The sequence below is a fragment of the Canis lupus genome, chromosome 1 (assembly GCF_003254725.2).
Source record: "Canis lupus dingo isolate Sandy chromosome 1, ASM325472v2, whole genome shotgun sequence".
NCBI classification, from domain to species: Eukaryota; Metazoa; Chordata; class Mammalia; order Carnivora; family Canidae; genus Canis; species Canis lupus.
The window spans coordinates 71,310,306-71,336,296 of NC_064243.1; the positions used below are offsets into that span (position 1 = coordinate 71,310,306).

At 47.3% G+C, this 25,991-nt stretch overlaps 1 protein-coding gene and 1 long non-coding RNA gene across 11 annotated transcripts in view; one reads left to right on the forward strand and one right to left on the reverse strand.

Annotated features, from left to right (window-relative positions):
• The window catches only part of PTCH1 (patched 1), a 70,553-nt gene that overhangs the window by 7,070 nt on the left and 37,492 nt on the right, over positions 1 to 25,991 (forward strand). Inside the window, exons 1-3 of one of the 10 annotated variants that reach the window (XM_025423105.3) lie at positions 279 to 1,414; positions 3,074 to 3,266; positions 22,582 to 22,771. In XM_025423105.3, the coding sequence (XP_025278890.1) occupies positions 1,220 to 1,414; positions 3,074 to 3,266; positions 22,582 to 22,771 (578 nt within the window). In that variant the 5' untranslated portion in view covers positions 279 to 1,219. The other 9 variants (XM_025423104.3, XM_025423109.3, XM_025423107.3 and 6 more) reach the window with 9 other exon arrangements.
• LOC112644601 (uncharacterized) lies at positions 19,729 to 21,861 on the reverse strand. The gene is made up of 3 exons (XR_004810075.2): positions 21,779 to 21,861; positions 20,343 to 20,421; positions 19,729 to 19,896 (listed from the first exon to the last, which is right to left on the reverse strand). It is a non-coding gene; the product is annotated as an uncharacterized LOC112644601 (long non-coding RNA).

Below are 25,991 nucleotides of genomic sequence, written 5' to 3' on the forward strand. Positions count from 1 at the left end.
AAGGAATAAGAAAGAAAAGGGAGGGGGAGCATTCCTTAATGGAAGTATTGCATGCAAGAAGGTTGGCGCTCTCGGAGGCTCCCCCCGAAGCCGGGGATGCACACACTGGGGTTGCCTACCTGGGTGGTCTCTCTACTTTGGTGAGCTGTTGCTAAGCAGCTAATAATAGTCATGTTTGCTGAGTAATTTCTGCCCTCCGCGAGCCAATCGCGTCGCAGAAACCCAAGCCATCTGACAGCCCCGGGGGCGGGAGCTCCAGCCTTTTTCTCTTTCGCTCGGTCTCTCCCCCTCCACCCCCTCCCCTCCTCCTCCTCTTTCTCCAAATGGAGAGAGTTCTTTTTTTTCTTCTTCCATCTCATCTATTGAATCAAGGAGCTGCTGCGGCCGCTGCCCGCTGCACACACACAGAGCGGAGTCCCCAGGTCCCGGGAGCGAGAGAGGCGCGCTGCACTGGGGCAGAATGGTCCAGCGGGTCGGCGAGGAGCACGAGAAAGCAGAGTCCGGGACCGAACAGCCACCGCGAGCCCAGCAGCCAGAGCCCGAGCAGCCCGAGCAGCAGCTTCAGCAGCCGCCACCGCCAGCAGCACCCGCCGCGGCAGGAGCGGCGGCGGCGGCGGCCCCGGCCAGGCAGCGCTGAGACCCGCCAGGCACCCACGGACCGCGCGGCGGTGGCTCCGTGCTCACCCTCCGCGGCCGCTCGCGCGACCCGGGAGGCGCCGAGGGAGCCGGCGCGGCCGGCGGGAGCCGCAGGGATTTGCTGGCGCTTTCTGCAGTGAAGGGGTCGCGGCGCGGGGCGGGGGGCGGGCAGGGGGAGTCGGGGATCTCGAGGAGCGCCGCGCGAGCGCCCGAAGGACAGGCTGGCTCCGCGCGCCGGCTCCCGCCCTCCCGAGAACTGGATGTGGGCAGCGGCGGCCGCAGAGACCTCGGGACCCCCGCGCGATGTGGCAATGGAAGGCGCAGGGTCTGACTCCCCGGCAGCGGCTGCGGCCGCAGCGGCAGCAGCCCCCGCCGTGTGAGCAGCAGCAGCAGCAGCGGCAGCGACAGCGGCAGGTCTGTCACCCGGAGCCCCAGCCCGAACAGCCGGCGGCCAGCAGCGTCCTCGCCGGCCGAGCGCCCGGGCGCGCCGGGAGCCCGCAGCGGCGGCAGCAGCGCGCCGGGCCGTCCGGGAAGCCTCGGTTCCCGCGGCGGCGGCGGCGGCGGCGGCGGCGGCGGCGGCAACATGGCCTCGGCTGGTAACGCCGCGGAGCCCCAGGACCGCGGCGGTGGCGGCGGCAGCGGGGCCCCCGGCCGGCCGGCCGGCGGCGGGAGACGCAGACGGGCCGGGGGGCTGCGCCGCAGCGCCGCGCTGGACCGGGACTATCTGCACCGGCCCAGCTACTGCGACGCCGCCTTCGCTCTGGAGCAGATTTCCAAGGTGCATTTCAGACTCTCTCCTCTCCTCCCACTCTTCCCTCCTCTTCCTCTTTGGGATCGCCCCCGCCACACACACACACGCACACGCACGCACGCACGCAAGCACTCACACACACCTCTCCAGCAAAAGCAGCAGACAAGTGGGGATTGAAAAATTCAAACCCTCCCTCTGGTCCTGGGAGGAAAGGGCTGTCTGAGGTCCGCAGGGGGTGGAGGGTGTCTGTGTGTGTGTGTGTGTGTGTGTGTGTGTGTGTGTGCGCGCGTGTGCACGCGCCCTCCCCGGCATGCCTTTTCCGGAGCACTGGAAAGCGGTCCACCGCGGACCACCTCGAGGGCGGCCGCCGCGCGGCAGCGCCCGGTGCCCCCGGCCCGGGAGACCCCAGCTCCCGCGCCCCTGCCCCTATTTGCAACCCAAACCCCTGTAATGCTGCCACATTTCTTAACATCTTGGAGGGGGGAGGCGGAGTGGAGAGAGGCGGAGAGAGGAAGGGGGGGAGGGAGCCGAAATAAAGGTGGTTTCCTTTTTTGGCAGCCGGTTTTGCTTTTGTTGAGCACGAAATCTCTGCCCCCTTAAAAATTATCCTTGGAAGAGGGCATCTCCCCTCTTCCTTTTCAGTTTTTGAGTCGCCTCTTCCCAGAGCCTGGGGGGAGAGGGAAAGTTGTAAACAAATTGCCACCTTAAGTCCGCGGTGCGGGTCTGCCAAGCGGCCGGGTTCATTGTGTTTACGAGGCTCGCTGCAATGTGTGGAATCCGGGGAAGGCGAGCACCCAGACGGGGGCCCGCCGGGGCAGCGGCCAGCGCCGAGATCACGCCGCCGCCGGGATCAGCCGCAGCCCAGCCGGGACCCCTGCCTGCGCCGGCCGGGGCCCTTCCCCCGTGCGCTTGGCTACTTTTTACGTTTAACCAGATGGGAAGGGAGAGGAGGGAAAGATCCATGTGGCTGCCCTCTTCCGATCACAAACACTGTCGTAAGTTGCAGATGGCTGCCCCACTTCCTAATTCAGCTCACACAGCGTCTCCCGACGCTAGGGAAGTGCGTCGCGAGTGAGCCCCGGCGGCCGCGCTCACCACGTGTGTCCCCACTTACTACCACCTCGGGCGGGGGCAGGATCGGGGAGCCCGCCGGACGGCGTCCCCAGAGTGCGCTCGGCTCCCAACCCCAGTCCCCAGCCCGCCGGGCACCCCGGGCGGTGAAGGATGGCGCCTGGCCCGCGGGGAAGCGACCGTGGCTTGGTCCTTAAATGGTGGGCTCCTCCGCAGGGGTTGCGCGGCCCCTCCCGTCCCAGCCCCGGTGTGAACGTTGCCCGTGCGGAGTGATTTCTGCCCTCCCTGCCTCGGCTCCCCCTTCCCTCTGTTCTTGCGGCCCTCATCCCCCGCGCCCCCAAGACCTCCGGGGATGCGGCGCGGGTCGCGCGTGGGGGCGCCCTGCTGTCGCCGAGGCGCAGCTCCCACGCTGCCGCCCGACTCCGCTTCCTGCGCAGGCCTCCCCACGCCGCTCGCGTTACCGGGCCGGCCTGGGCTCCAGGCCGCAGGGCACCCCCTCCGCACGGCCGTCGCGGGGTCCGCGGGCGGGGGCGCAGGCGGGCGGGGGCGCAGGCGGGCGTGGACGCGCGGGCCGCGACTCCCCGGCGCTCACTCCTCCTTCTGCTTCGTCCTCAGGGGAAAGCTACTGGCCGGAAAGCGCCGCTGTGGCTGAGAGCGAAGTTTCAGAGACTCTTATTTAAACTGGGTTGTTACATTCAAAAAAACTGCGGCAAGTTCTTGGTTGTGGGCCTCCTCATATTTGGGGCCTTCGCTGTGGGATTAAAGGCAGCTAATCTCGAGACCAACGTGGAGGAGCTGTGGGTGGAAGGTAAGAGACCAGCGCGCCGCGGCGCCCTCGCGCCCCCCCGCCCGGGCCCCTTCGCCATCCTCCTCCCAACTGATAAAGATATTCGCCGAGCGTACACCTAGGGCCTTGCTGTGGCGACGAGAACCCCCTGCCCGCACCAGGGGGAATTGTTTATTGTTTGGGCGCCTGGCCCGGAGCCAGGCCCGCCCGACAAAGGCCGCGCTGTAATCTACTCGGGGCGCTGCGTTTCGCTAGGTGTTGTGAGAGCGAGCGGCGAGGGCGGGCCGGCGGGGGCGCGGGGCCCCTCCGCGGGACAGACCACTGCCCGCGCCCGGGGGCGCCCGGGGGCCCCCGGGGCCCGCCGCCGCCGCCGCCCGCCGCCGCCGCGCCCGAGACGCGGCCGGAGGAAGGCCTCCCGACTCCTGGCTCGGGGCCTCGGCGCCCTGCCCTTCCCCGCCCCCACCCACCGCGTCCAAAGAGAAAGAGGTGGGGGGGCCGAGAGAGGCCACCCCTTCGGCTGCAGGGAGTGCGCGCGCCCCCGGCGGCCGCCGCTCGGGGAGGGCGGGGGGCGGGCGCAGCGCGGGCCTGCGGAGGCGGCGGCGTGTGTGGTCCTGTTTTTGGACAGCTTTCAACTCTGGGGGAAAAAAACATTTGTCTCAAGGTACCAAAAAAAACGGGGGGGGGGGTGGGGAGGGAAAGAGTTGAAAAAAAAACAAAACAGGAAAGCATAGATTGGAACGCATGTTTGCAAAATAGATTAATGTTTCCTCGAGGGTGGGGGCTTTTTAAATGGAATGATTTCGGGGCAAGGCTGCGATTTGCAGCATGAGATAAGAAATGTGTTTTAAGAGCTCGGGTTGGGAGGGAGGGGCCACACAGGAGCTCTACAAGGCCTTCTACCAGTCTTTTATCCAGATTCCTCATTTTGGGGGTTCTTAAAGCCTTTTTTTTTTTTTCTTTTTTCAATCAGTTGTAAATTCAAAATAGATCCCCTCCCCCCTTGAGACGGGAACGTTTTACATTCTTATGGTGATGCGGGGGTTTTTGTTTTTTGGGTTCTTTTTATGGGTGGTGGTTTTTTAAATTCTTTTTCTGGAAAGTAGCAGTCTTGCTTTTTGGAAACATTTTAACCCCTAAATACTGCCCTTGGATATCGCTCACAGTGGGTTCGGAAGGAAGAATTGAGGTAATTATGTAGATGTTTTGAACCAGAATATCTGGAGCATTCCTAGCCAAAGCTGCCTAACAAAATTTGGAAGCCTAAGAGTTGTATTTTGTAATTACGTCAGTGATCTTTCAGGATGCTGTTGGAGAACTAGAGAATATTGTAACTTTGCCTTGTTTGTGAAGATTCAGCTCTGGGTGTTTTGCAACCTTATAGTGGAGTCTTTAATTGAGAAGTGACAATTAATAGTGCAAATAATTAAGACCAGAAAATATTATTTCTTTAAATAGGTTGGTGATATATACAAAAGTATTCTTTGTATTGAATCCTTGGGGGTAGTAATTTACCTCAGTTGAGCACTTTGGTGTCGTTAGTAGGCAAAAGAAGGGTTTTATTGAGCACCTAGCATGTCTTAGCACCGAGTTTACAGAGTACCTACCCTGTAAGGGTCATTGAAGTCTGTGAGACGCTCTCTGTACACAAATCCACACACTTAGAAATATTAGTTGGGTGGGCTTGCAGTAAATTTGGGCTCACAGTTGAAGTTGGCCATGAAAGTCAAATGGGAAGAAAAAATAAGCTTCTTTGGAATTGGTGAGGCAAATTAGGATGGCCTGGAGAGAGTGGTAGGGAGGCATGTCTGAGCAGGCCTCAGAAAGGGGGTCAAGCAAAGGCCCCAGCGGAGGAGAAGGCCCCTGGTGTAGTGGGAGTAAGGTGCAGTGTGACTGGTGTGCCCTGGACGGTAGGACTGTACTTGAGAGATGTTATGATTAACCAGACTCTGGGGAACTACTGGAGGTTCTAGGACAGAACCAGGTGAGCTGAGGGGGCCTCCCAGCTCTGTTGGTCTGTTCACTTTATACCACTCGGATTGACACGTCTGTTAGGTATCAGTGGTGATGACAAAAGATAATTCTGTGCTGTTTTGAGCAAGATTTTTCAGTAGATCTTTAATAAGTTAAAGAGAAAAGATGTGATATATTTTCTCAACATTGTATATTTCTGGAAGCAACCATGTTTCTGCCTTACACCATTAGTTTCATTCAAGCCCTGGAAGGAGGAAGAACACCATCAGTCCATCAAGTCGCAATCTCACCTGAACTCTAGCTTAGGGAGAGAGTATGAAGGAGTGACTGACGCTTCAAACAGGACTCATTTTGCCAACTTTGGGCCTTTGAGCTATTTTTCTTCCCATTCTGTTTTGGTAGCTTCAGCGTGTTCCACTGGTTCTTTAACCAAATGTTACTTAATGCTATCACTTGTTGCTCAACTACCATTACTGTTCATTATCTATTATCACATGCCTTACAACTCAATAGAGTAGCTGTCTATTATTATACTTACTTTTATAATGTGATAGTGTATGTGATGTTTTTACATGTAGTAACAAGTATTGTTCCATTTTAAATGTCTACTTTGCCTCATAATGACTTAATAAGTCAACTTGGTCTCTTGATTTGTCATTCATTCACTCATTCATCATTCATTGTGTGCTAGTTTCTTCCCCTGCAGAAGAAGCATAGTTTCATAAACCCAAGTAAACACAACAAGAGATCCGATGAGGCTGCTATACCATTTCATAATTTTAACTTAAATTCAAAGAAGAGGTAACAGTGAGGAGGTCTTATTTATGATGTAGTAGGCTTGGTGTTCATATCAACAGTAAGTGGTGTAAGCACATGTTTTCAGGAGTTGGAATTTCCTGCTGTCCTAGACTGTAGCAGAGTAAAATGAGTAGCAACTCGGAATACAGGTTAATTTGTACTTTAATCTTTGATAAATTCCTCATCACAATCAGCAAAGAAGTCTGTTCAATGGTTGTTTTCTTAATAATGTTCTGAGCGTAAACAAGGTTGCTACGCTAAAGAAACCCAATGAATAGAGATTGCATACTTCCCTAGTTAAAAAGCAACAGACTGAGAAAACATAAGAGATTTTAAGGGGAGAGGAATGCTCAGAGACAGTTTGGGAATATGCTTATTCCTTTGATTTTTTTTTTTTTAAAGGCATATCACACAAACTACATAGAAGTATACAAAGGCCAATGGAGATAGGTATATCTAGATACCTATACACAAGCACACATATATACTAGTTGACTCTTGAACACTGAGAAGTTTGGGGTGCCACTGACCCCAGTGCAGCTGAAAATACATGTACAACTTTTGATTCTCCAAAAACTTAATAGCTTATGTTGACTAGAAGCCTTACAGATAAAATAAATAGCGAGTTAACACATATTTTATATGTTATATGTATCATAGACTGTATTCTTAGAGTAAGCTAGGGGAAAGGAAACATAATTGCAAAAATCCAGAAGCAGAAAAAATATATTGACAGTACTATACTGTATAAAAAAAAATCTGCATTTAAGTGGATCTACAGAGTTCAAGCCTGTGTTGTTCAACAATATATATATCTTCACCTACCTTTGTGTTTGTGTGTCCACATGGACTTACTGTGTATATCCTTGTATTTGCCAAAATAATTGTTACCTTTTTAATGTAGCTAGCAAATTAAGTGGATCCACTTGATAGGCTGCATCATTGATTTGACTTTCATGCATCAACATGCTGGGGAAATGTGGCTCTTTATAAGACAGTTTGAATACATTGGCCACACTGTGCTGACCAACATAAGCTAGATAAGAAAGACTCTTCTATTTTTATCACATCGATGATAAGAATTCTTTGATTCTTATACACTGATTGTTGGAATCTTTGCAACAGCAACCAGTTTCTTTTGAGAAAGAAACTCCATGTATGTGTTAGGCGCTACCCTAGGTCTTAGGGTTATAGTATTTGCAAGTCAAAAACATCTATGTAGTTTACTTGTGACTGGAGTCATGAGGTTGGGTACAAGAGTCTGTGGAATCGTGTGGTGAACATCTGCCATTCCTGAAATACACGTCAGTGATGGCAAGGTCAGGGAGAAACTAATTGTTACTTAAAAATATTTCTGCTGGGACGCCTGGGTGGCTCAGCAGTTGAGCATCTGCCTTTGGCTCAGGGTAGGATCCCAGAGTCCTGGGATCGAGTCCCACATCGGGCTTTCTGCATGGAGCCTGCTTCTCCCTCTGCCTGTGTCTCTGCCTCTCTCATGAATAAATAAATAAAACCTTTTTAAAAAAATATTCCTGCTGCACATGCTCTCTGTGCCTGCTCTGTGCCAGGTGCTGTACAAAGCTCCCGAGAGGGCTTGGTAAAGGACCACAGTCTCTGCTCTCAGAGGACCTGCCCCCAGCAGGATTCTACAGACCAGAGACAGGATGGCAGGACAGCAGAATAGCAGGGACGCCTTCCAGGACAGCCTGGACCTAGAGGGACAAAGCCAGGCACAGAGGTGGGGGTGCTGGGGCTCCAGGACCAAGGCTCAGACCAAGGGTGGCCTCCAGGAGAACTCCCAAGTGCTTGCCTCCCTCCGGTTGCTGAGGCTCCAAGACCAAGGCTCAGAGGACAGGGGTGGCCTCCAGGAGAACTCCCAAGTGCATGCCTCCAGTTGGGATTCCAGGTCTGAGGTGGTCCTGAGGCCTGGAAAGCCAAGCTGCATGGCAGGAAGGTCTCTGAGGTGTCCAGGGCATGTGACTGAGTGTTTACCAGCTTTTCCTTTAGCCCTTCTTTGCCTGTCTCCTTCTCCATCCAGGCATATTTGGTCTTCTGTGCCCTCCCTGCTCCTGACACGCTTCACCTGAATTGTGCCCTTCTGAGCACAGAAGGGAAATCCTTTATTTGTAATCTTGCCCATTTCTCTGTTGGCTTTTCCTTTTTTGCTCAGCACCTTTTTTTTAAACTTTTTTTTTTTTTTTTTTTAAGATTATATATATTAGAGAGTGCATGTGAGAGACAGTGAGAGGAGAGAGAACGCAAGAGCCCCGAGTGCATGAGAGAGCAGGATAGGGAGAAGCAGACACTTAAAGACTGAGCCATCCAGGTGCCCCTTGCTTGGCACCTTTATCCTCCTGTCTCCCATAACATCTGCCCCCACTCTAACCCTCCCAGACACAAGTTTGTTGTGACAACTCTTTGGTGACAGAACGTTCATTTATCTTTTGGAGCTTCCCCCCCACCCCCACCCCCCAAGCTTTGCCCAGCCCCTGGCTCCTTTATGGCAAAGGGTAATTAACAGCCTTGAAATGAATCCATATTGCCTTGTGTTTGGTTATTAACATCTCTGGAGGGCTAGCAAGGGAAGGGGACACAAGTTGTGACTTTGATTTTTTTTTCCCCCTAAGGAAACTTTTTAAAAAATGTTTTTAATGCCTGCTTGATGTTTTATAAGTGCTTTCAAGTTTGTTCCTTGCTAGTATGATGCCTTCAGTGTTCTTGGCTTGAACTCGGGCAGTTGTAGGAGATAAATGAACTTCACCATCCTTTCTTTCGGTGTAGAGCAAGTCTTCTCACTATTGGCATTTTGCTGAATAATTCTGTATCACAGAGACTGCTTTGTGCATCATAGGATGTTTCACACTGTCCCTGAACTCTACCCAGTATATGCCAGTAGCAGCCTCCCAGTTGTGACAACTGAAGATGTTTCTAGTCCTTGCCAAATGTGGCCAGGGGCCGGGGGGTGGGGCAGAAGGGATGCACAAAATCACCCCAATTGAGAAACACTGGTTTTGATGATAGATTCCAATTGGAAGACCGGTGCTGTGCAGATGGAAGGCTTTTGTGATGATGGAGTATGGCTGCAAGTGCACAGCCATAAATGTAAAAGAATTTTCTTCTTTAAGATAATACTCCCTCCTCATCTCCATACTTACTGCTTTAGGTAACTAATGGTAACTATTTTTTATACTAATAACTTAAGTTTGTTGTTTTTCTTAGAATCACATTAAGTATCAAATAAAAATAACGTGACAAGTTGACAAGGGTTGGGGGTACAGTGTGGGTGGGGGCAAGCCATGGAGAAAGAAAAGGCTGTATATTAAAGTATTTTCTTCCTTCAGGTAACTTAATTTTGAAGACAGACCTTGTTGTATTTCAAGAACAGTAAGGTGAAGCTTTTAGCATGAGGATGACTTTGTAAAAAGCAGGAAAAAACACCACTAGACTATAAATTCATCTTGAAATAAGAGCTCCTTTTGGCAGCCAGTACAGTACATTCACTCTTCGGTGGTCTAGCTCTCCTCCAGATGCTCTTGCAAACCTCTTTTCCCCGGGTGCCCTTCTGCAGCAGAGCCAAAGGCACAGTGAGGGGCTGAAGTCTTGAGCCTGGATGGGCCACGTGGGCTCTGATTTCAATGCCCGTTTTCAAAGCTGTCCCCCAGGGCTGAGGTGCCTTTCACAAGGGATAGAAAGACTTTTCTTCTCCTTGGTCCCCTGTGTACTTTTAGAAGATGTTTATTAGGTAGGCATTGATTAGATTGCAAGAGCAGGTGCCCACATACAGGTGCAAGTAGTTGTGGTTTTTCTTGCATATCTGGAAAAAATGACTGAAAAATCAACACTCAGTAATCATTGCTTTACAATACCAAATAGCCTCAGGTGCCTTCTCCCCAGGGCACCTGACCCTCCAGGTCCCTCCTGTCTCTGTGCTGCCAGCCACTCCTGACCTTCCCTAGGAGTGTAGAAGCCAGTTTGGAAGCCAGTGACGGACTATATCAGATACAGGGACGGCCGCTCGGAGGCTCCAGAAGATGACAGCTTCCAGATGTACAAACCGCCGGATCCGTTTGTTTAGATTATGCACCACAGCTGATGGCGAGATTAACGCTGGCTGGACAAGCTATGGGAGATTTGTCTGGTTTCCACAATGCTGTGTTTATATTTCATTGGGATTTCTCCTTCAAAGCTGACCTCCCCATGACCCCCAGAGCTCTGTCCACTCTGGCCAAGCTGTAACTTGTCTGCCCTTTTCGTGGGGGGGGGGGGGCGGTGTTCACAATTGTGCAGCAGAAGGGGCTGCTTTCCTGGTTTACCAGCCTGTGCCCCCCTCCTCCCTGCCCTGCTTCATGCCAGCTGTCTGCCCAGATTTAGCCCCAGAAGAGTAATCTTATCTTATGGGGGTGGGAGGTAGAGAAGGTGGAGGGGGTTTGATTTTAAAGGTCTTTTTAACTTTTAAAAGAACTATGGAAATATTTTAAAATTATTATAAAGGAAACCATATTTAATAGAGGCCCTTTTGCAGTAGTATAGTATTTTCTTTTTTTAAAGATTTTATTTATCTATTCATGAGAGATGCACAGAGAGAGGCAGAGACACAGGCAGAAGCAGAGGGAGAAGCAGGCTCCTTGCAGGGAACCCAGTGTGGGACTCCATCCCGGGTCTCCCGGATCATGCCCTGGGCTGAAGACAGAAGCCCAACCGCTGAGCCACCCAGGCATCCCAGTAGTATAGTATTTTACCTCAGCATTAGTTTGCTACCATTTTGAAAAAAAAGTACATCCCTAAATAATCGCCAGACCTGTGTGATTCTGTTATTATGATACTATTTCCTTTGCCCCTCACTGGCTCTCAGAGTCTCTTCTCCTTGTCCCCTTCTCTCCCTCTGACCCCTCTTTCCCCCAACTTACTTCTAAACTGCCCTAATCATTCTCTCCCAGTGGATCTCTGGAGTAACTAGTGTGAAATCTGAAATGGTAGTAAATCTGGTTAATCACAAACTGACGGGATGGAATTAGAAAATGTATTATTTCAAACCAGCTGTGGGAGATACCAAATGCAAAGCTGCCATTTTCATCCTTGGGGTTCTTATCTTGATAAGGGTTGGTTCCTAGACCTTACTCTTTGATGAGGTCTTGTCAGCAGAAGATGTACTTCCCCTATTGAAAGGGTGTGGCATTTTTATGGACTTTTGAGGTGCCTCAGAATTCACTGACAAATGGAGTGCGAAATAAGTCTTGGTCCCCTGTGTTTAATGTGTTGTACGAAATATGGAAGAATTGGGCCCTTTCACGTTTCTTGAGATGGTAAGTGAAGTGTAAACCAAGACATTCCAACCCAAGGCACCATACTTCAGGTTTTCCCGGGATGGAACTCCCACCAAAACCAAAAGGAACATGGAGCTTGGATATGGATGGAAGAGGACAGAATTCCTTAGCCAAATTTTGGCCAACTCTGCCACTTGAGATGGTGCATCCACATGAGAGGTCCCAGAGAGCAGAGGAGTTTGCATATGAAGGACCTTCTAGGAGTTCATGAGGAGGAAGCTCCTTGGGATTTTCTTAGTGAGAACCTTCCTTGACTATACAGATACTGTGAGGGTTATCAAAATATAAGCACTTTTATTACTTGTTCTTTGCTTCCAAACTCTGAATTTGGGTCCTTCATGATAAAACCTAGTGTATTTGTTTCTCTTAAACTGAATTTAGGGTTGTTTTTTTCCTTTACATGGCAATACCTGTTTTTCCACATGTGTGTAATCTTTAGGTTTGACACAAATAATTTCATCTTCCAAAACCATGGAATGCTGCCATTGAGAAACCCCTCTTCTGTTGCAGAGAAAGATTTAGAAAAGATGCATCCTGTCCCCAGTCCCTTCAAGACTATGACTGTTTTGTTGTATTTGGGTTTAGAGCATAGTTGGAAAAACAGCTGTCACATGTTAGGGAAACTTGTGTCGTTTGGCGGGGGGGGGGCAATCAGGTACCTGCTAATGAATGACAGGTTTGTTGTCGGAGAGATTTATAATGTGGAGGTAGGACCTTACTTCTAGAAACCCAGGTGTGAGTTGGCTCAAATAGTCCACACTGCATGTGGGTCCCAAAATACCACTGGCTGTGAAGGTGAGGCTAGTGAGAAGCAAGTCTCTGTACCACCACACAAGCTTGATTTATTATCATTAGGATAAGTAAAAAGAAACAGTAGGTTTCCCCAGTTTTCCAAACAAGATAATTTTCAGTTATTGGTGAAACATGTACAAAAGTAAGCAAAAGGAACTGGAAGTGGGCTTTGTTAAGTCAATGCGCGTGATTTTTTTCCCCTTAAATCATTGCTTAAGGGCTTCTGGCCCCTAGCTCAGGAATCCTGCCCAAAAATGCCAGATGTATTACACAGTCAAGTACTGCAATGTAAACAGTGCTCTGTGCCATGAGGCAGGGTGGTCCATCTCCTATTAAAGAAGAGTGAGAGATCGGGAGGGAAAGAGAGGTGAGCCCTCTGCTCTACAGTGGCACAGTAATGGTCGTGTTGTTTGGATTTTTGCCTGAATGGTCCACATTTGGAACTACAAAAACCTAGATGAATTAATACTTTTTACTGGCAAACAAAAGCCACTTGAATGGGGATGCCAGAGAGCAAGATGTGGCTTGGATAATGTTGCTTCATTGGGTCAGATAAGTTTATAAAATGTTGAACAGAATGGGGAGAGGCTGATAGGAACAAAGCTGTTGTTTTCATAGCAGCATCTGTGAGCATCACCCTTTTCATCTGCTGTAAGTTAAATTGCAAGGTGGAAGCAAGGCAAGGAGTGACCAGCTTCTTATGGCCACCCTCTCCTGGGTCTGAGAACGCCTGCTGGGTCAGTGCACCTTCTGTGTGTAAACCTGATTTATCACAAAGCTGCTCTGGTGTTTTGTAGCACTGGGGGGCAGCCCCCAAGATACATGTGCAAAATAAATGGCCTTCCAGTCTGCTCCCAGTTTCTAGATTTCAGTAAAGCATCCAGTAAAGATGCTCATTTGGAGGTGAGAGAGTATCTGGATGCTTTGGGCCGCCCCTCCATGTTTTACAGTGCTGCAGGCGATTCGAGGAAATTGGAATGCCTAGACATTATCTGTACATCCAAATAATCTAATACTGAGCAGCCCTTAAGATGACAAAATTTAGGGTTTTTAAACATTAATAGGAAGGTATTCTGTGAATTAGGAGGAAATGGGGTTTCAATTTGAACTTGGGGAATTGTTTAAACAATCTGCAATAATATTCTCTCGGTTTTAGAAATCCATGCTATAGAATGATCTGAGAACATTGCTTTTAGAAACAGGGATGGTAAAAATAGGAATTTTGAGATTAAGGAAAATGCAGGCTTCTTGACTCTTGACCCCTCCCCCAGAACTTTTTTTCTCTGTTTTGAATTCTCCCATTTCCCCACCCCCATTGCCTGATTTCCTTTGCTCCTTTAAGGGAGAAACCAGAAAACTTCACAAAATAGGTGCAAATATCACACAGTGTCTTTTTAAATAGAAGTTTTCTAAGAGAGCATAACAAAAGCATTTTCCCAGCTGCCTAAGAAATTATTTCTTTCCTCTTACCTGATTTTTCCCCCCATGAGGTTGATACACTGTTGCAATAAATTTAAAAATGATAAATATGATGCCGTCACTTTAGTCCACACATGATCCAGAAAAAAAATTGCACATGTTTAATACCTTGCTTAATTGCAAACAAAGCCTGCAATTTGAGAGAATTGGGATTAGGGCTAAATATCTATTAACTGCTCTTTCTAGAGATTTGGGGAATAGGATGACCCTTTTTTTTCTTTTTTTTTCTTTTTTTTTTTTAAATAGGCTACAGTTTCACATGGCTCCCAAAAGAAATCTCTCTCCCTTTTTGTTTCCCACACCAATTGATTTATCATTTTGCTTGCAAGCAGATCCAGAATGTTAGGGCAAGAACACACTCACTTTTTTCTCGTAACTTTTTTGTTGCGGACCGAAACCAGTTGACTTGAATAAATTTTTCTGAGGCCTGAATGTAGCCAGCAACGTGGAAAAATCTTGCCATTCAGGGCTGTCTGAATGTACATTTCAGCCACACAGTAAGCTGTATTGGTAGGCACTGGAGTGCTAAATACAACCATTTTTCGCAGCAGCGAGTTAGACAGGTGATTAGCATAATTAGCACCGAGCAGCCATACATATGGTAATGCTGAGTGTGTAAATGCCAGCTGCGGTGTAAAATTTATGTCAGGGGTCGGCAGGGCTGTGCGAAAGTATTGTGTTCCAGCTGCAGGTCAGGGCCGCCAAAGCTTACCTCCTTTTCTCTTGTTGGTGAATACGCCAAACAGAAGAGAAAGACAGAAATATAACAGATACGGCTTTGATGGAACAGCCCCGTTCTGTGCAAGAGGGGCTGTTCTATAAAACACACACACACACTCGCACACACTTGCAGAAATCCCATTGCTTTCTCTATAAATTGTGTTTACTTCAGGAGCAGCAGCCAGGATGCGGTTTTGGGTAGGTACAAGGGCCAAGTGATTTCTTGGGAGGAACAGTTTCAGTCACTGAATTTTTGAAAGGGGTTAAAGACCTTCCTCTTTTCCTCTGTTTCTCACCATCCTCTTACTGCCCGCCCCCTACTCCAGCCCACATTGTTTTCCTTCAAATTAAATGGGAACACCCTCCCCCCCCCCCCATGGGATAGGACCATAATATAAAGTTCCAACAGCGCAGCTCTCTCTTCCCAAATTGCTTGACTGGTTTTAGCAAAGGACCAGAAGTTTCTTTGTGTTGTTTTTCTGGGACACCTCTGCTTAACCACTCCACCTACCGCCACTATCAGCCATTTCAGTAGGGCTCTTCCTTGAAAGTCCTGAATTGTTCACATCCTTAGAAATGCATGTTGGGGGAATTTGTAGCTGTGACTAGTTCATGCATTTTGCACTCAAAGCATTTTTCCTGCTGTCCCCTCCCCTTTTTCAGTTGGTGGCTATAAGGAGTGCTGGTGGTGACACAATACAGTTCACACCACGCTGACCTGGTGATGAAACTTCCTCACAGCACCAGGGGGTCCTTATGCATCAGGACCTAATCCAGCTAATCCTGATGGCAACAAAATCATGAAAGTAGCCCCCAGTGAGGGTGTGGGAGATAAAGCAGGCCAGCGTGATGTTCCTCAGGGCCCTGGGAGCCTGCCTGTGGAGGTGGGGATTCACTTTGTCTTCTCCCCTGTGCGTGTTCAAGTAGGAGGCCGTTGCAAAGAGGCCCAGGCTGGATAATGGCAAGAAGACTCTTTAGAGCAGAGAGGTGATGTCAGCCCCACAGAAGCTGGGAGAAGGGAGCTGGGGTTAATGTCATGCAGCAGCCCGAATGCTAGAATGCTAGAATGCTAGAATGCTAGAATGCTAGAATGCTAGAATGCTAGAATGCTAGAATGCTAGAATGCTAGGGTAGCGAGCCTGCTGCTTTGCTGCCATGCAAGCACTTGGCTTTTGTTGTTGTGGTTGGGCTATGTGGTTTTTGTTTTTTTAATGAGGACTCTAGGAGGCCTTTACTAAGAATTTAGGACTTGATCACAACATTGTCTTTGGTCCCTGGGTTCTGCTTCTTGGTCCAGCATTGCCTCTGATTGCTGCTCTGCTGCTGCAAAAGGACTGGACTTGGGTTTGCATCTACTTGCTTGTAGACTTGAGCATGCATGAAATCATGGTAGGCCCTGGGACAGTTGGCAGTGGGGCAGGTACGCACTCAGTGATAGAGCAGAGCTCCATTCTTTTATCTCCCACCGGATGCCGGGAACATCCCTGAGTCCACAGGCTGTGACTTCACTCAACCTGTCTTTGGGGGGGTTGACCTCAGCCCACATTGGCCACAGCAGGAAGTGACCAAGGAAGAATGGGTCTCCCAACAGATGCAATGTCATCTTGGGAGCTGATGGTCCTGGAGAGAATACCAGGTGGGGGGAGCTGTGGCAGGCAGCAGGTCTAGTGTGGGCACAATGTTGGGCTGACCTGATTGTGTCTGACAGGGTGAGTGGGCAACTTCAGTGAGGGAAAGCCATTCAGAGAAGCAGCCTGGGCGGTAACAGATGGCACCACAAACAGCTGGTGTGGGGGCTTGTGGCAGGCGCATGCTCAGGCCTGCTACCCCTTCTACTGAGTTCCACCCTTCTTAGCACCCTCCAGCCCCCCTCCCCCCAAGCTGTCCCTGGGGAGGTGTGGGGATGTGTCCTGCTCTTGTCTTGTTTTTGTGGTTTTTCACTCACTGGGCTCACTTCATGAAGGCAAATTCTCTTTGGGCTATCTGATTCTAGCATTTTCCCATGGCAACACTCAAGGGCAGAATCCCACGAGGAGAAAAACAGCCCAGAAGCTTAAGCAGCAGTTGGCTAGTCATGAATAAAAGAGATGGCTGGAAGAGTGACTAAAACTTACAGCTCAGGAGTTTTCAGCCAATTGCCCAAATTACTGAATCTTCATTTTTTTCAATTTAGAAAATGAGCTGGTGCTAATAATTTCGCAGTTACACCCTTTTGGAGATTTGCAGTTTTTCACCCTCACAATAACTAATCGCAACATTGAAAGAAGGACCTGAAGTAACTAAAGGAGGAAAAAAAAAATCTCTCTAGAGGCTGTTAGATAATACATGGGATTAATCAAATGCAAATGCTCAGCTTGCATATACACAGACCCCATTTTCCTAATTGGACTCTGAGTGGGTACTTTTCAGGCTGAAAGGGTCATTTGTTTTGACTGATTGACTTTTTGAGGCTTTGGGAAGAATTAATATCTTATACAGATGACTGCCTGTTCCCAAGGCTCTGTATTGAGGCTGTTCATTCATTCATTCCTCTGACACGCTGAGTATACGCATGCGCCTAGTGTGCCAAGGTAAGTGGGCAGCGGGGCAATGCCTCCCTGAGAGGGCTTGGAATTTACTGGGAACAGCACTTCGTTGGATTCCTCAGATCACCTTTATGTGGATCACAATAAGCTTTTGCTAAAAGCTTTTTGCATGAATGCGGCAGGCGTTTATTAAGCTCTGCACAGAGGCCGTGCTGAGGGACGGTACACAGCGGGAGAGCATCATGCGGGGAGCATCTTGTCCACCGTGGATTGGAATAACATTGGCCCAGAGGTATGGACCCCTGGGTGGAATGGTTTCCCACCTGTGCTGGCCCTTCTTCACCTTGGAAAGCCATAGTGTTTTGATTTAGGGAGCAAAGGATCCGCAGACCTTGAGCAAGAGTTTCTTTGCTGAAGTGCTGCTTAAGTGCATCTCATTCAAAGAATTGGTTTAAGCCTCAGATCTCTGGAGAATTTGCAGGTAGAGGCATAAAGCAACATGTTTTCTGTGTGCCCTCATCTCTCTGCTCCCCCCAAGACAGGCCCCTCCGGGGACCCAAAGGAACTAGGGGCCTGTCTGTGGCCACCCATGGGGCTTTACTGAAAAAACTATCTCCTCAGTGGTGGTCAGCACTCTGGGAGACAGTGTTGTTGTCCTTTAAATAAAAATACCAATTGTTTGTGCTGTGTAATACTTTTATGCATTCTGAAAGCTCTAGCTGTGAGCTTGATAGAGTCTGGTCTGTGGAATTTGACTCTCTTAAAGTCTTATCCTCAAAAAGTGCTCAGAAGCCATAGGGCTCTCTCAGGGCAGTCGGACTCGGACTCGGACTCAGCCTTGGGGTTGAGGGCAGGTGCTGCCTCCTATCAGCTGGGTGACCTTGGGCAAGTCACCCAAACTGCAGCTACTTCTCTCCTGTAAAGTAAGGGTGATGATATATCCTGTGATAAATGAATAAATGACCAGACAAATGGATGCCTGCTCAGCTCCTGATTGAGGGTTTGGGAAATTTCACACACATTGTTAATTATTCACACCACATTACGAGGTTAGTAGTAGCATTTTCATCCCATTTCACAGAGAAGGTTAGTGAGGCCCAACTGTGTCTGGGACTTGTCCCCGTCAAGCTGGGACTCAGAACCCAGCCCTTCTGGTCCTGCTTCTCATTGCCTGACTGTCCAGTCCAGCTTGCCCCAGCTTGACTGGGGAACAGCACCGAGCAAAATATTTATAAACAGGTAAAGAATACATGTGAAATGGCCTTGCAGATGAAAAATACACACAAATATAAAAGGTTATTTTGTGTCCCAGGATCCTGAGATAACATTTTTCATGAATCTTGTTCTAAGGTTTGGTTGTTGTTTTATTGTTAAAAGTTGTTGCATTTGGAAGAAGGAAAAGAATATAAGAGGACTTTCAGAGTATGATGAATATGCATGTTGTTTTTGCATTGGGCTTGTTTTTAATTCAGATCCTTATCATTACCTTTCATATTTTTCTCCTTTTGTCACATAGAAGTCTTTAATTGTACTGGTTCCTTGCAGAAAAATTAAGAAATAGCGATAAACCCCAGAAAGGAAAATAGGTAAAAACTATGCATAAACCACCACACACATAGCAGTAGTGGCTGTTCACATAGCTGTCAACATACCTGTATCTACATCACAATGTTGAATCTTGAGGAGTCAAAGATAATCATGCAGTATTTCATGAACAGTAAATTTTTTTAAAAAATAATTAAGGACTTTGACCTTGAAAATAGGACAGAAAGGGAGAGAAACCATTTTCCCCCAGACTGCACCTGTAATTTCAGCCACTGGAAAGGGGTTCCATGGAACTTACTGACCGGTGGAGCTTCACACTGATGCCTGACGAGGAAAACTGGCAAGATAAGGAACAGCTCGGCTGGCACTCAGTTGTGATTTAGATAGACATTTGCTAGGACAGCAAAAGTCAGGTGAGTCTGTAAAATTGCTCCATCCACAGAGGTTTCTGTTTCTGGTGCCTTGTTCCCGAGCACGGTGGGTGAATGATGATATAAAAGCATGTGAATGCTGTGCAGGTTATGACACAGATACACCGGAGGAAGAGCGGGGTCTACAGGGGCATCCGAGTCCATGACACAATTATGGTCTACATCAGCCTCCCTTCTCTTGCTGTAGCAAGCCACACCGTGAGGGCTTGCTTGACAGTTGCTGGTTCCTCTGCTGAGGGACTGTTCCCCTAGCTCTTCGAAGTCAGTCTAAATGTTACTTGCATTTAGATCTTCCCAGACCACTCCCTCTGAAGTGGGTTCCCCCTTTCCCTACCACCCAGAAACTCACATGGCATCACCATCTTCTATTTCTACTGTATACTTGTCAGGCCATGAAATTATCTTACTGATTTGCTTGTTGCCTGTGTGCTTCACTGGCCAGTGAGGCTTTTGGAGCAAAGAACGCACTGGTCTCGCCCACCATGGCACCACACGGTGTAGCCCACAACAAACACCCTGAGATGCTCACTTGCATGAGTAAATCATGTTACAGTTGTTTGTCCGGTAAAGTGGATGTCCGTGAAACTTTGTTATTTATTATTATTATTATTATTATTATTATTAAAGATTTTATTTATTTATTTGAGAATGAGCACGAGTAGGGGGAGCAACAGAGAGAGGGAGAAGCAGACTCCCATCTGAGGCTGAGCAGGGAGCCTGACACGGGCCTTCATCCCAGGACCCTGAAATCATGACCTGAGCCGAAGGCAGATGCTTAACTGACAGAGCCACCCAAGTGCCCCTCAATGAAACTTTAAACTCACTGAATAATTTTCAAAAGCGTTCATATTTGGTTAAATTTAAGATGAAATGTTAAATAAGATATGGCCATGAACTATGTAAGTAAAATTGAATTTACCAGTACTCAAAAGTAGGATACAGCATAGGTGGTTGAGGACACTGTAGAATTCAGGGTCTTTCAACTCTAGTTGCTCTACCTGCCTGCAGTGATAGTCTTGTCTTGGTTGAAACTGGTTGTCACGGTGGCAAAATACTAAATTTCTCACTAGAGCAAAGAGATGGATGAACAAAAATACTTTCAATTCCAGAGATGACAAATACACTCTTTTATTAAAATATATGGATTTATTTAAATATACATCTTCATCATCTAAAAAGTGACACTATGAAGCGCCAGAGGTACATTTTATATCTTTTAGGAAATATCATTTCTGAAAACTCCTGTAATAAAATAATTGGTCTAGGGATCCCTGGGTGGCGCAGCGTTTTGGCGCCTGCCTTTGGCCCAGGGCGCAATCCTGGAGACCCGGGATCGAATCCCACGTCGGGCTCCCAGTGCATGGAGCCTGCTTCTCCCTCTGCCTCTCTCTCTCTCTCTCTCTCTCTCTCTGTGTGTGTGACTATCATAAATAAATAAAAATTAAAAAAAAATTGGTCTATTTTTGAAGTTGGTCTGGAAGAGTGTAGAAAGTTCTTTTCAAGAGCACAAACCTTGTGTGTGATTTCTATTTTTGTGTGCACTCCTCTCTTGAGTCTTGACCTTTGTGGGTTATAGTCTCAAACAGCTGCTCTGGGGAAGGGAGAGAAGGGCGGGGGTGTTCGGTTTTAATTCACCTGAAGTCCTAAGCGGCAGGAAAGATAAAAGGAAGTAGGACTTTGTAAGCTGAATGAGGGATCATGTGCTATGCCAATGCAGGAGGAGCTGGTGGAAATATAAATGATTTATAGGTGTGGGACATTGATGCCATATAGTCAGAAAAAATGGGAGGAGTTGATTCTCCCCCTCCCCCTAAAAAAAAGCCTATTTGGAGCTCCTGGGCTTGGAGTTCTGTAGCTTTTCACAAGAGACTCATAATTGGCTTTTTAGCCTCAAACAGCCTTTTTAGCCCCCTGAGAATGTGGATTGAGTCTAATTCAGTTCACTAGTTAATTGGTTGAAATGATGCATTGTGATTTGAGCCAGAAGGAGCCGGACCCTGCCTGCAGGCAGCTTTAAGGGAGCATCCTGAAAAGGCCTGTGACTTCATGTAAATTTATCCTTTGTTGCAAATTTCCTGTTTCCCTCTGGTCTTTCTTTGACTTCAAATTGCAGTCAGGGTCCTCAGCAACTCCCCAGATCATTTGTCAAAGCCCCCCTCCCTCTGCCAAGGAGTCTTAATACTTTCTGTAACTAACTGATAATTCCCTGCCCTCTGCCCCTCTCCTTCACCTCCACCCCCCACCGTTTCTCCTCCTCTGTGACACACCCCGCAGTATGTTTGGCCTCATCTCACAGTATTTCGCAGTGGCCTTGGCCATCTGCATGGACCCGCACAGATGATCCTGCCAGTCTGTGAATCTGGACTAGCTTTCCTAATGAGGGCATTATTTGCTTTCTAGCCTGCCCCCTTGTTTATAAAATATGCCAAGAGAACTAAACAACCCGCTGTTCCCAGTACTTACTTACTTGCCCAAACCAAATGTTTATGTCCTTGAATACTAAATTTGAAGAAAAAGGATTCCTCCTCATGGGAAAGCTTAGCATGATTGCTGAAGGGTCTTTCTACACTGTAGCTGAAGGCCTGTTTTTCGGTAAACATGCAACTTAATCAGTTATTTCAGGAACTATTGAGACTCACCATCCACACACATCAGCTGGCCTTGGGTGGGGGGGGCGTGTAGGGAGCAGGGTGCTGTCCTAGGATTCTCTCTCTGCTCTGATCCTATTGGATCAAAGCACCTTCTCCTAGAGCACTCTTCCTCACCTGCAAGCCCCCCCCCCACACACACACACATACCCTGTTGGGAAATGAAACTCTGCCCCTCCCCCCCAATACCTCCCAGCCTGGTGGCAGCATTTTGAGCTTGGCTTGTTGTAAAACCATGATTGGAATATAACGTAGGTCCTGAAAAAGAAGACAAAAAAGCAGTTTGCAGTAACCGTATACCTTGTTGCCCAGGCCTGTGGCCTGCCTGCTGTAAAGCTGGTTGGTACTGGGGCAAGGTTCTGGCCTCAGCAGCCGGCTCAGAGTCACATGGTAGAGATTCTGGAACACAGGCTGCCTGCTCCCCGGCAACTCAGAACCTAGTACCTTGGTTTCCAGGATGCTGACCAGGTGAGGCTGATAGAGCCAGGATCCAGAGGCAGAGCGTCCCCCCAGGCCATGGCTGATGTGTTTGGTTCCTCTCAAGTACATCTGACGTGAATCACCTTATTTATCTTCTGGCATGTTTTGTGCTGAAGACACATTTGCCACCTTTCCTTGTTTCTTTTTCAACAGGGAGAAACATTTACTTGTTACCTTTGCTAGATTATTTAGGAGAAGAGTGTAAATTGAAGCCATATATCTTGAAACATGCTGCAAGGGCCCATTGTTTACACAAGTGAAAGAAATTGTAACGGGGGTATTTGGTGTAGTCTGCAAGGAAAAGGTGTCTCAAGTTTTCCTTCCCCTCCCCCTCTATATGCGTGGTGTATTAGTTAGAAGGTGCACGAAGCACATATGCAATGGCTTTGCACATGCATCGGGCAGGTTCATGGGTTTAGTGAATAATTTTTTATGTATTTTAGTGGTGAAATGAACATTGCCAGTAATAATAAAGTGAATGTTACCGCCTCCCCCCAACATCAGCCATACATTCTCATGACCAGAGGTCATTTATCATCCGTCTTGTAACTCCTAGTGAGATAACAGAACGTGAATTTGTGGGGACGTTGCCGTTCTAACTGAAACCTGTACATGTTTGTCAGTTGGTGGACGAGTAAGTCGTGAATTAAATTATACTCGCCAGAAGATTGGAGAAGAGGCTATGTTTAATCCTCAACTCATGATTCAGACCCCGAAAGAAGAAGGTGCTAACGTCCTGACCACAGAAGCTCTCCGACAACACCTGGACTCAGCGCTCCAGGCCAGCCGGGTCCATGTGTATATGTATAACAGGTAAGTTGGGAAGAAGCTGCTGGCTTTAGAAAGTAAGGTTGCCCTGGAAATATGCCTAGAGTGTTAGTTCAGACTGTTTTCTAATGAAGTGATTTTTTTTTAATCCTGATTTTTGTTTCTAGAGTTTGGTAACACATAAAATACATGATAACATATTTTCAGTAAGTATCTTGGCACTATGGACCCAAATGAGTATGATCCTTCAAGCAGCCATTTGGGCGGCTATGTACCTATTCTGAAGATGTTTCATTGCTTAAGATATTTTTGGAGCAGTTACATTTGGAATTGCCTTTAGACAAATTAAGAATGAGAAAAGGAAAAGACCTTGCTTCTAGCTTCTTGCTTTATATTCACCATAGATTCTGACAGCTGGTATGTGTCACAAAGCCTATAGTAGGTTGAGCCACTGTGGTGAATTCTTACTGACAGGTAGGCAGATAAGGTGGAATCTGACACAGCTTCACAAAACACTACCCTTTAGCTTCATAGCTAATTTAACAATGCTATGGGTGTGGTAAAAGCATACAAAGAATTCTGGATCAAAACTGACAGTCCTTTATTCTTCTCTATTTAAACAGTGAGTTGTTCAGGGCAGGGACCATATCTTGTTCATCCTTACACCCCAGCGTTTAGATCAGGGAGGGCATTCAGAGTTTGTTGATTGACTAACCATCTAGACTAAATTTGAACTAGGTCTTCTCCCTGAACTATTGAAATGACTATCCCTAAACCTGTTTTCAGAGGACCACTGAATTGGCACTTAACCTGATCTCATCCTGTCCCTCACCAAAGGCTTTTAAGCACCTTTTTTCTTTTTAAATATTTTATTTATTTATTTATTTATTTATTTATTTATTTATTTAGAGAGCACAAGCAGTGGGGGGGAGGGGCAGAGGGAGATGGAGAAACAGAAAATCCCAAGCAGACTCCGCACTGAGCATGGGGTCGGACACAGCTTGATCCCACCACCCACAGGATTGTGACCTGAGCCAGAACCAGGAGTCGAACGCTTAACTGACTAAGCCACCCCAGTTAAGCACTTCTTAACTGAGTGGGTGATGATACAGTTTTTCACAGGACAGGTCAGGAAGTGGCACGTGGACATACTCAGTGGCCAGGGAAGATGAGGGGGGAGAACAGAAGGAAAATCGGTACTTGTCCCAGTTATGACAACCTCTACTCTCCATAGTCTTACCTGGATTGGCTCTAAGACCCATCTAGCTGAAGACAGAGCCCTAAGGTCCAGCAGGAGTCACATGCTCTTGTTTCCTCATATGTAAACTAAATTACTGATCAAGTGTGGTCTACTATCCTTAGTAGGTTCTGAGAACAAAATGAGATATATGTAATGTATGAAAGGGAAAGAGTAAGGAGATATTCTAGCACTTTTGTCAGGCAAACTTGACTGGCGAGCACACGCTGCTCCTTATCAGCGCATCCCTCTGTAGAGGAAGTAACTGCCCAGTGGAGTTTTGCAAAATTTGTAAGTAGAGGCCTTATAAAGAACCTGCAAATGGGCATTCCAAGGCCACTGTAAGCATGCTGACCCATTTTTAACATAATGGGACCCTATCTTGAAGGGACTTGTCACTTACACACTTACAGAGATGTGAGTGTCTGTACAAAGTATACTCTTAATCTGAGATGGAACCAGAGAACATTTATGCATTGGAATGTGCTTTAGAGAACACTTCATTTAAGCCATCTCATTTTTTAGGTGAGAAAACCAGGAATTAGATTAATTAGAGCATTTGTCCGACTTCATAAAATTATTAAACACTCCAGCCAGGTTTCAAACCCTTTCTTCTGGCTCCCAGACAGGTTTTTCTCATGTACAGCCACTCCCTTCTCAAGGAAGTCTACATGAGTTCATTGACTAAGTGATATTAAGAACCTAACTGATGCTAGATAGTCTACGCTGATGCTGTGGGGAATTCAGTATAAACATATACATAGTTGCATGACTAGGCAGGTGGGTGAGTGGATGGAGGGATGGATGAATAACTTGAGCCCTGCACTCAGGAGCTGACAGTTTGGTTAGAAAGAGGGAAGAACCCGTATTGATGGGTGTGTACGAAGCCAGGTCCAGGTGCTCCAGGCACCAAGCAGATCAGACCAGACGTGCTCTGGCATTCAAGAGAAAAGGGCAGTTTTCAATAGCACTGGGCACCCTGAGGTATAGATGCAAAGGTTCCACAGGGAAGCGGGCTAAGTCCAGAACATTCCTTTGGGTGACCAATAAAAAAAAGAGAGAGAGAGAGAAAGGAAACCAATAAAATGGTGCTGTTGGGATCCCTGGGTGGCGCAGCGGTTTGGCGCCTGCCTTTGGCCCAGGGCGTGATCCTGGAGACCCGGGATCGAATCCCACGTCGGGCTCCCGATGCATGGAGCCTGCTTCTACCTCTGCCTATGTCTCTGCCTCTCTCTATGTCTCTCTCTGTGTGACTATCATAAATAAATAAAAATTAAAAAAATAAATAAATAAAATGGTGCTGTTTAGAGATATTTAAAAATAATTTTTTCTTCCCTTGGTTTTCCCATCCCCACCCTCTTCAGATTTCTTTTTTCAAGTTAGGTTTACGATAGGGATAGAAAGGCATGGGCTTAAGAGCATTTTTCCAGATATGACAACACTCTGTAATAACAGGCGATAGATAATAGAGGTAATTGCTGATCACTGTATTTAATATCATATCTATAGAACAAGAATAAAAGACTGTAAAGTAGAAATGTGTCTACCTGGCAGTGTGGTTTACAGCACTCATGGTTAAAGAGAAGGAGAATTCATTTTGAACACTATCTGTTCATAAGGACGTTAACTGCCAGTAAAAATATATATATATGTATATATTTTCTCACCTGAATATATTTTAATACAATATAAACCTTACTAATTAGTCTCCACTTATTTTGAATTTGTGATAATTCAACGTGCCCTGAAGTTGTTCAGTGTATGTAGAAAAGTAGATTAATGGTGTAAACAAGATTATTGGGAGAACACTTAAGAAAACAAGACTTTTCAAGTACTTTGGTAGCATTCATTTACATAAACACCCACATGTTAATTACAATTGAGTATTATCTATTCATTAAAGCAAGCTTGTTGAGTCTTTACTTGGCAAAAGTTGTGCTCGTTTTGACAGATACTTAAAAGTGATCGAAATTGCAGTTCTTTCTATATGTTCTATAGTTCTGATTTTGCACTGATTTCCTTAGGTTA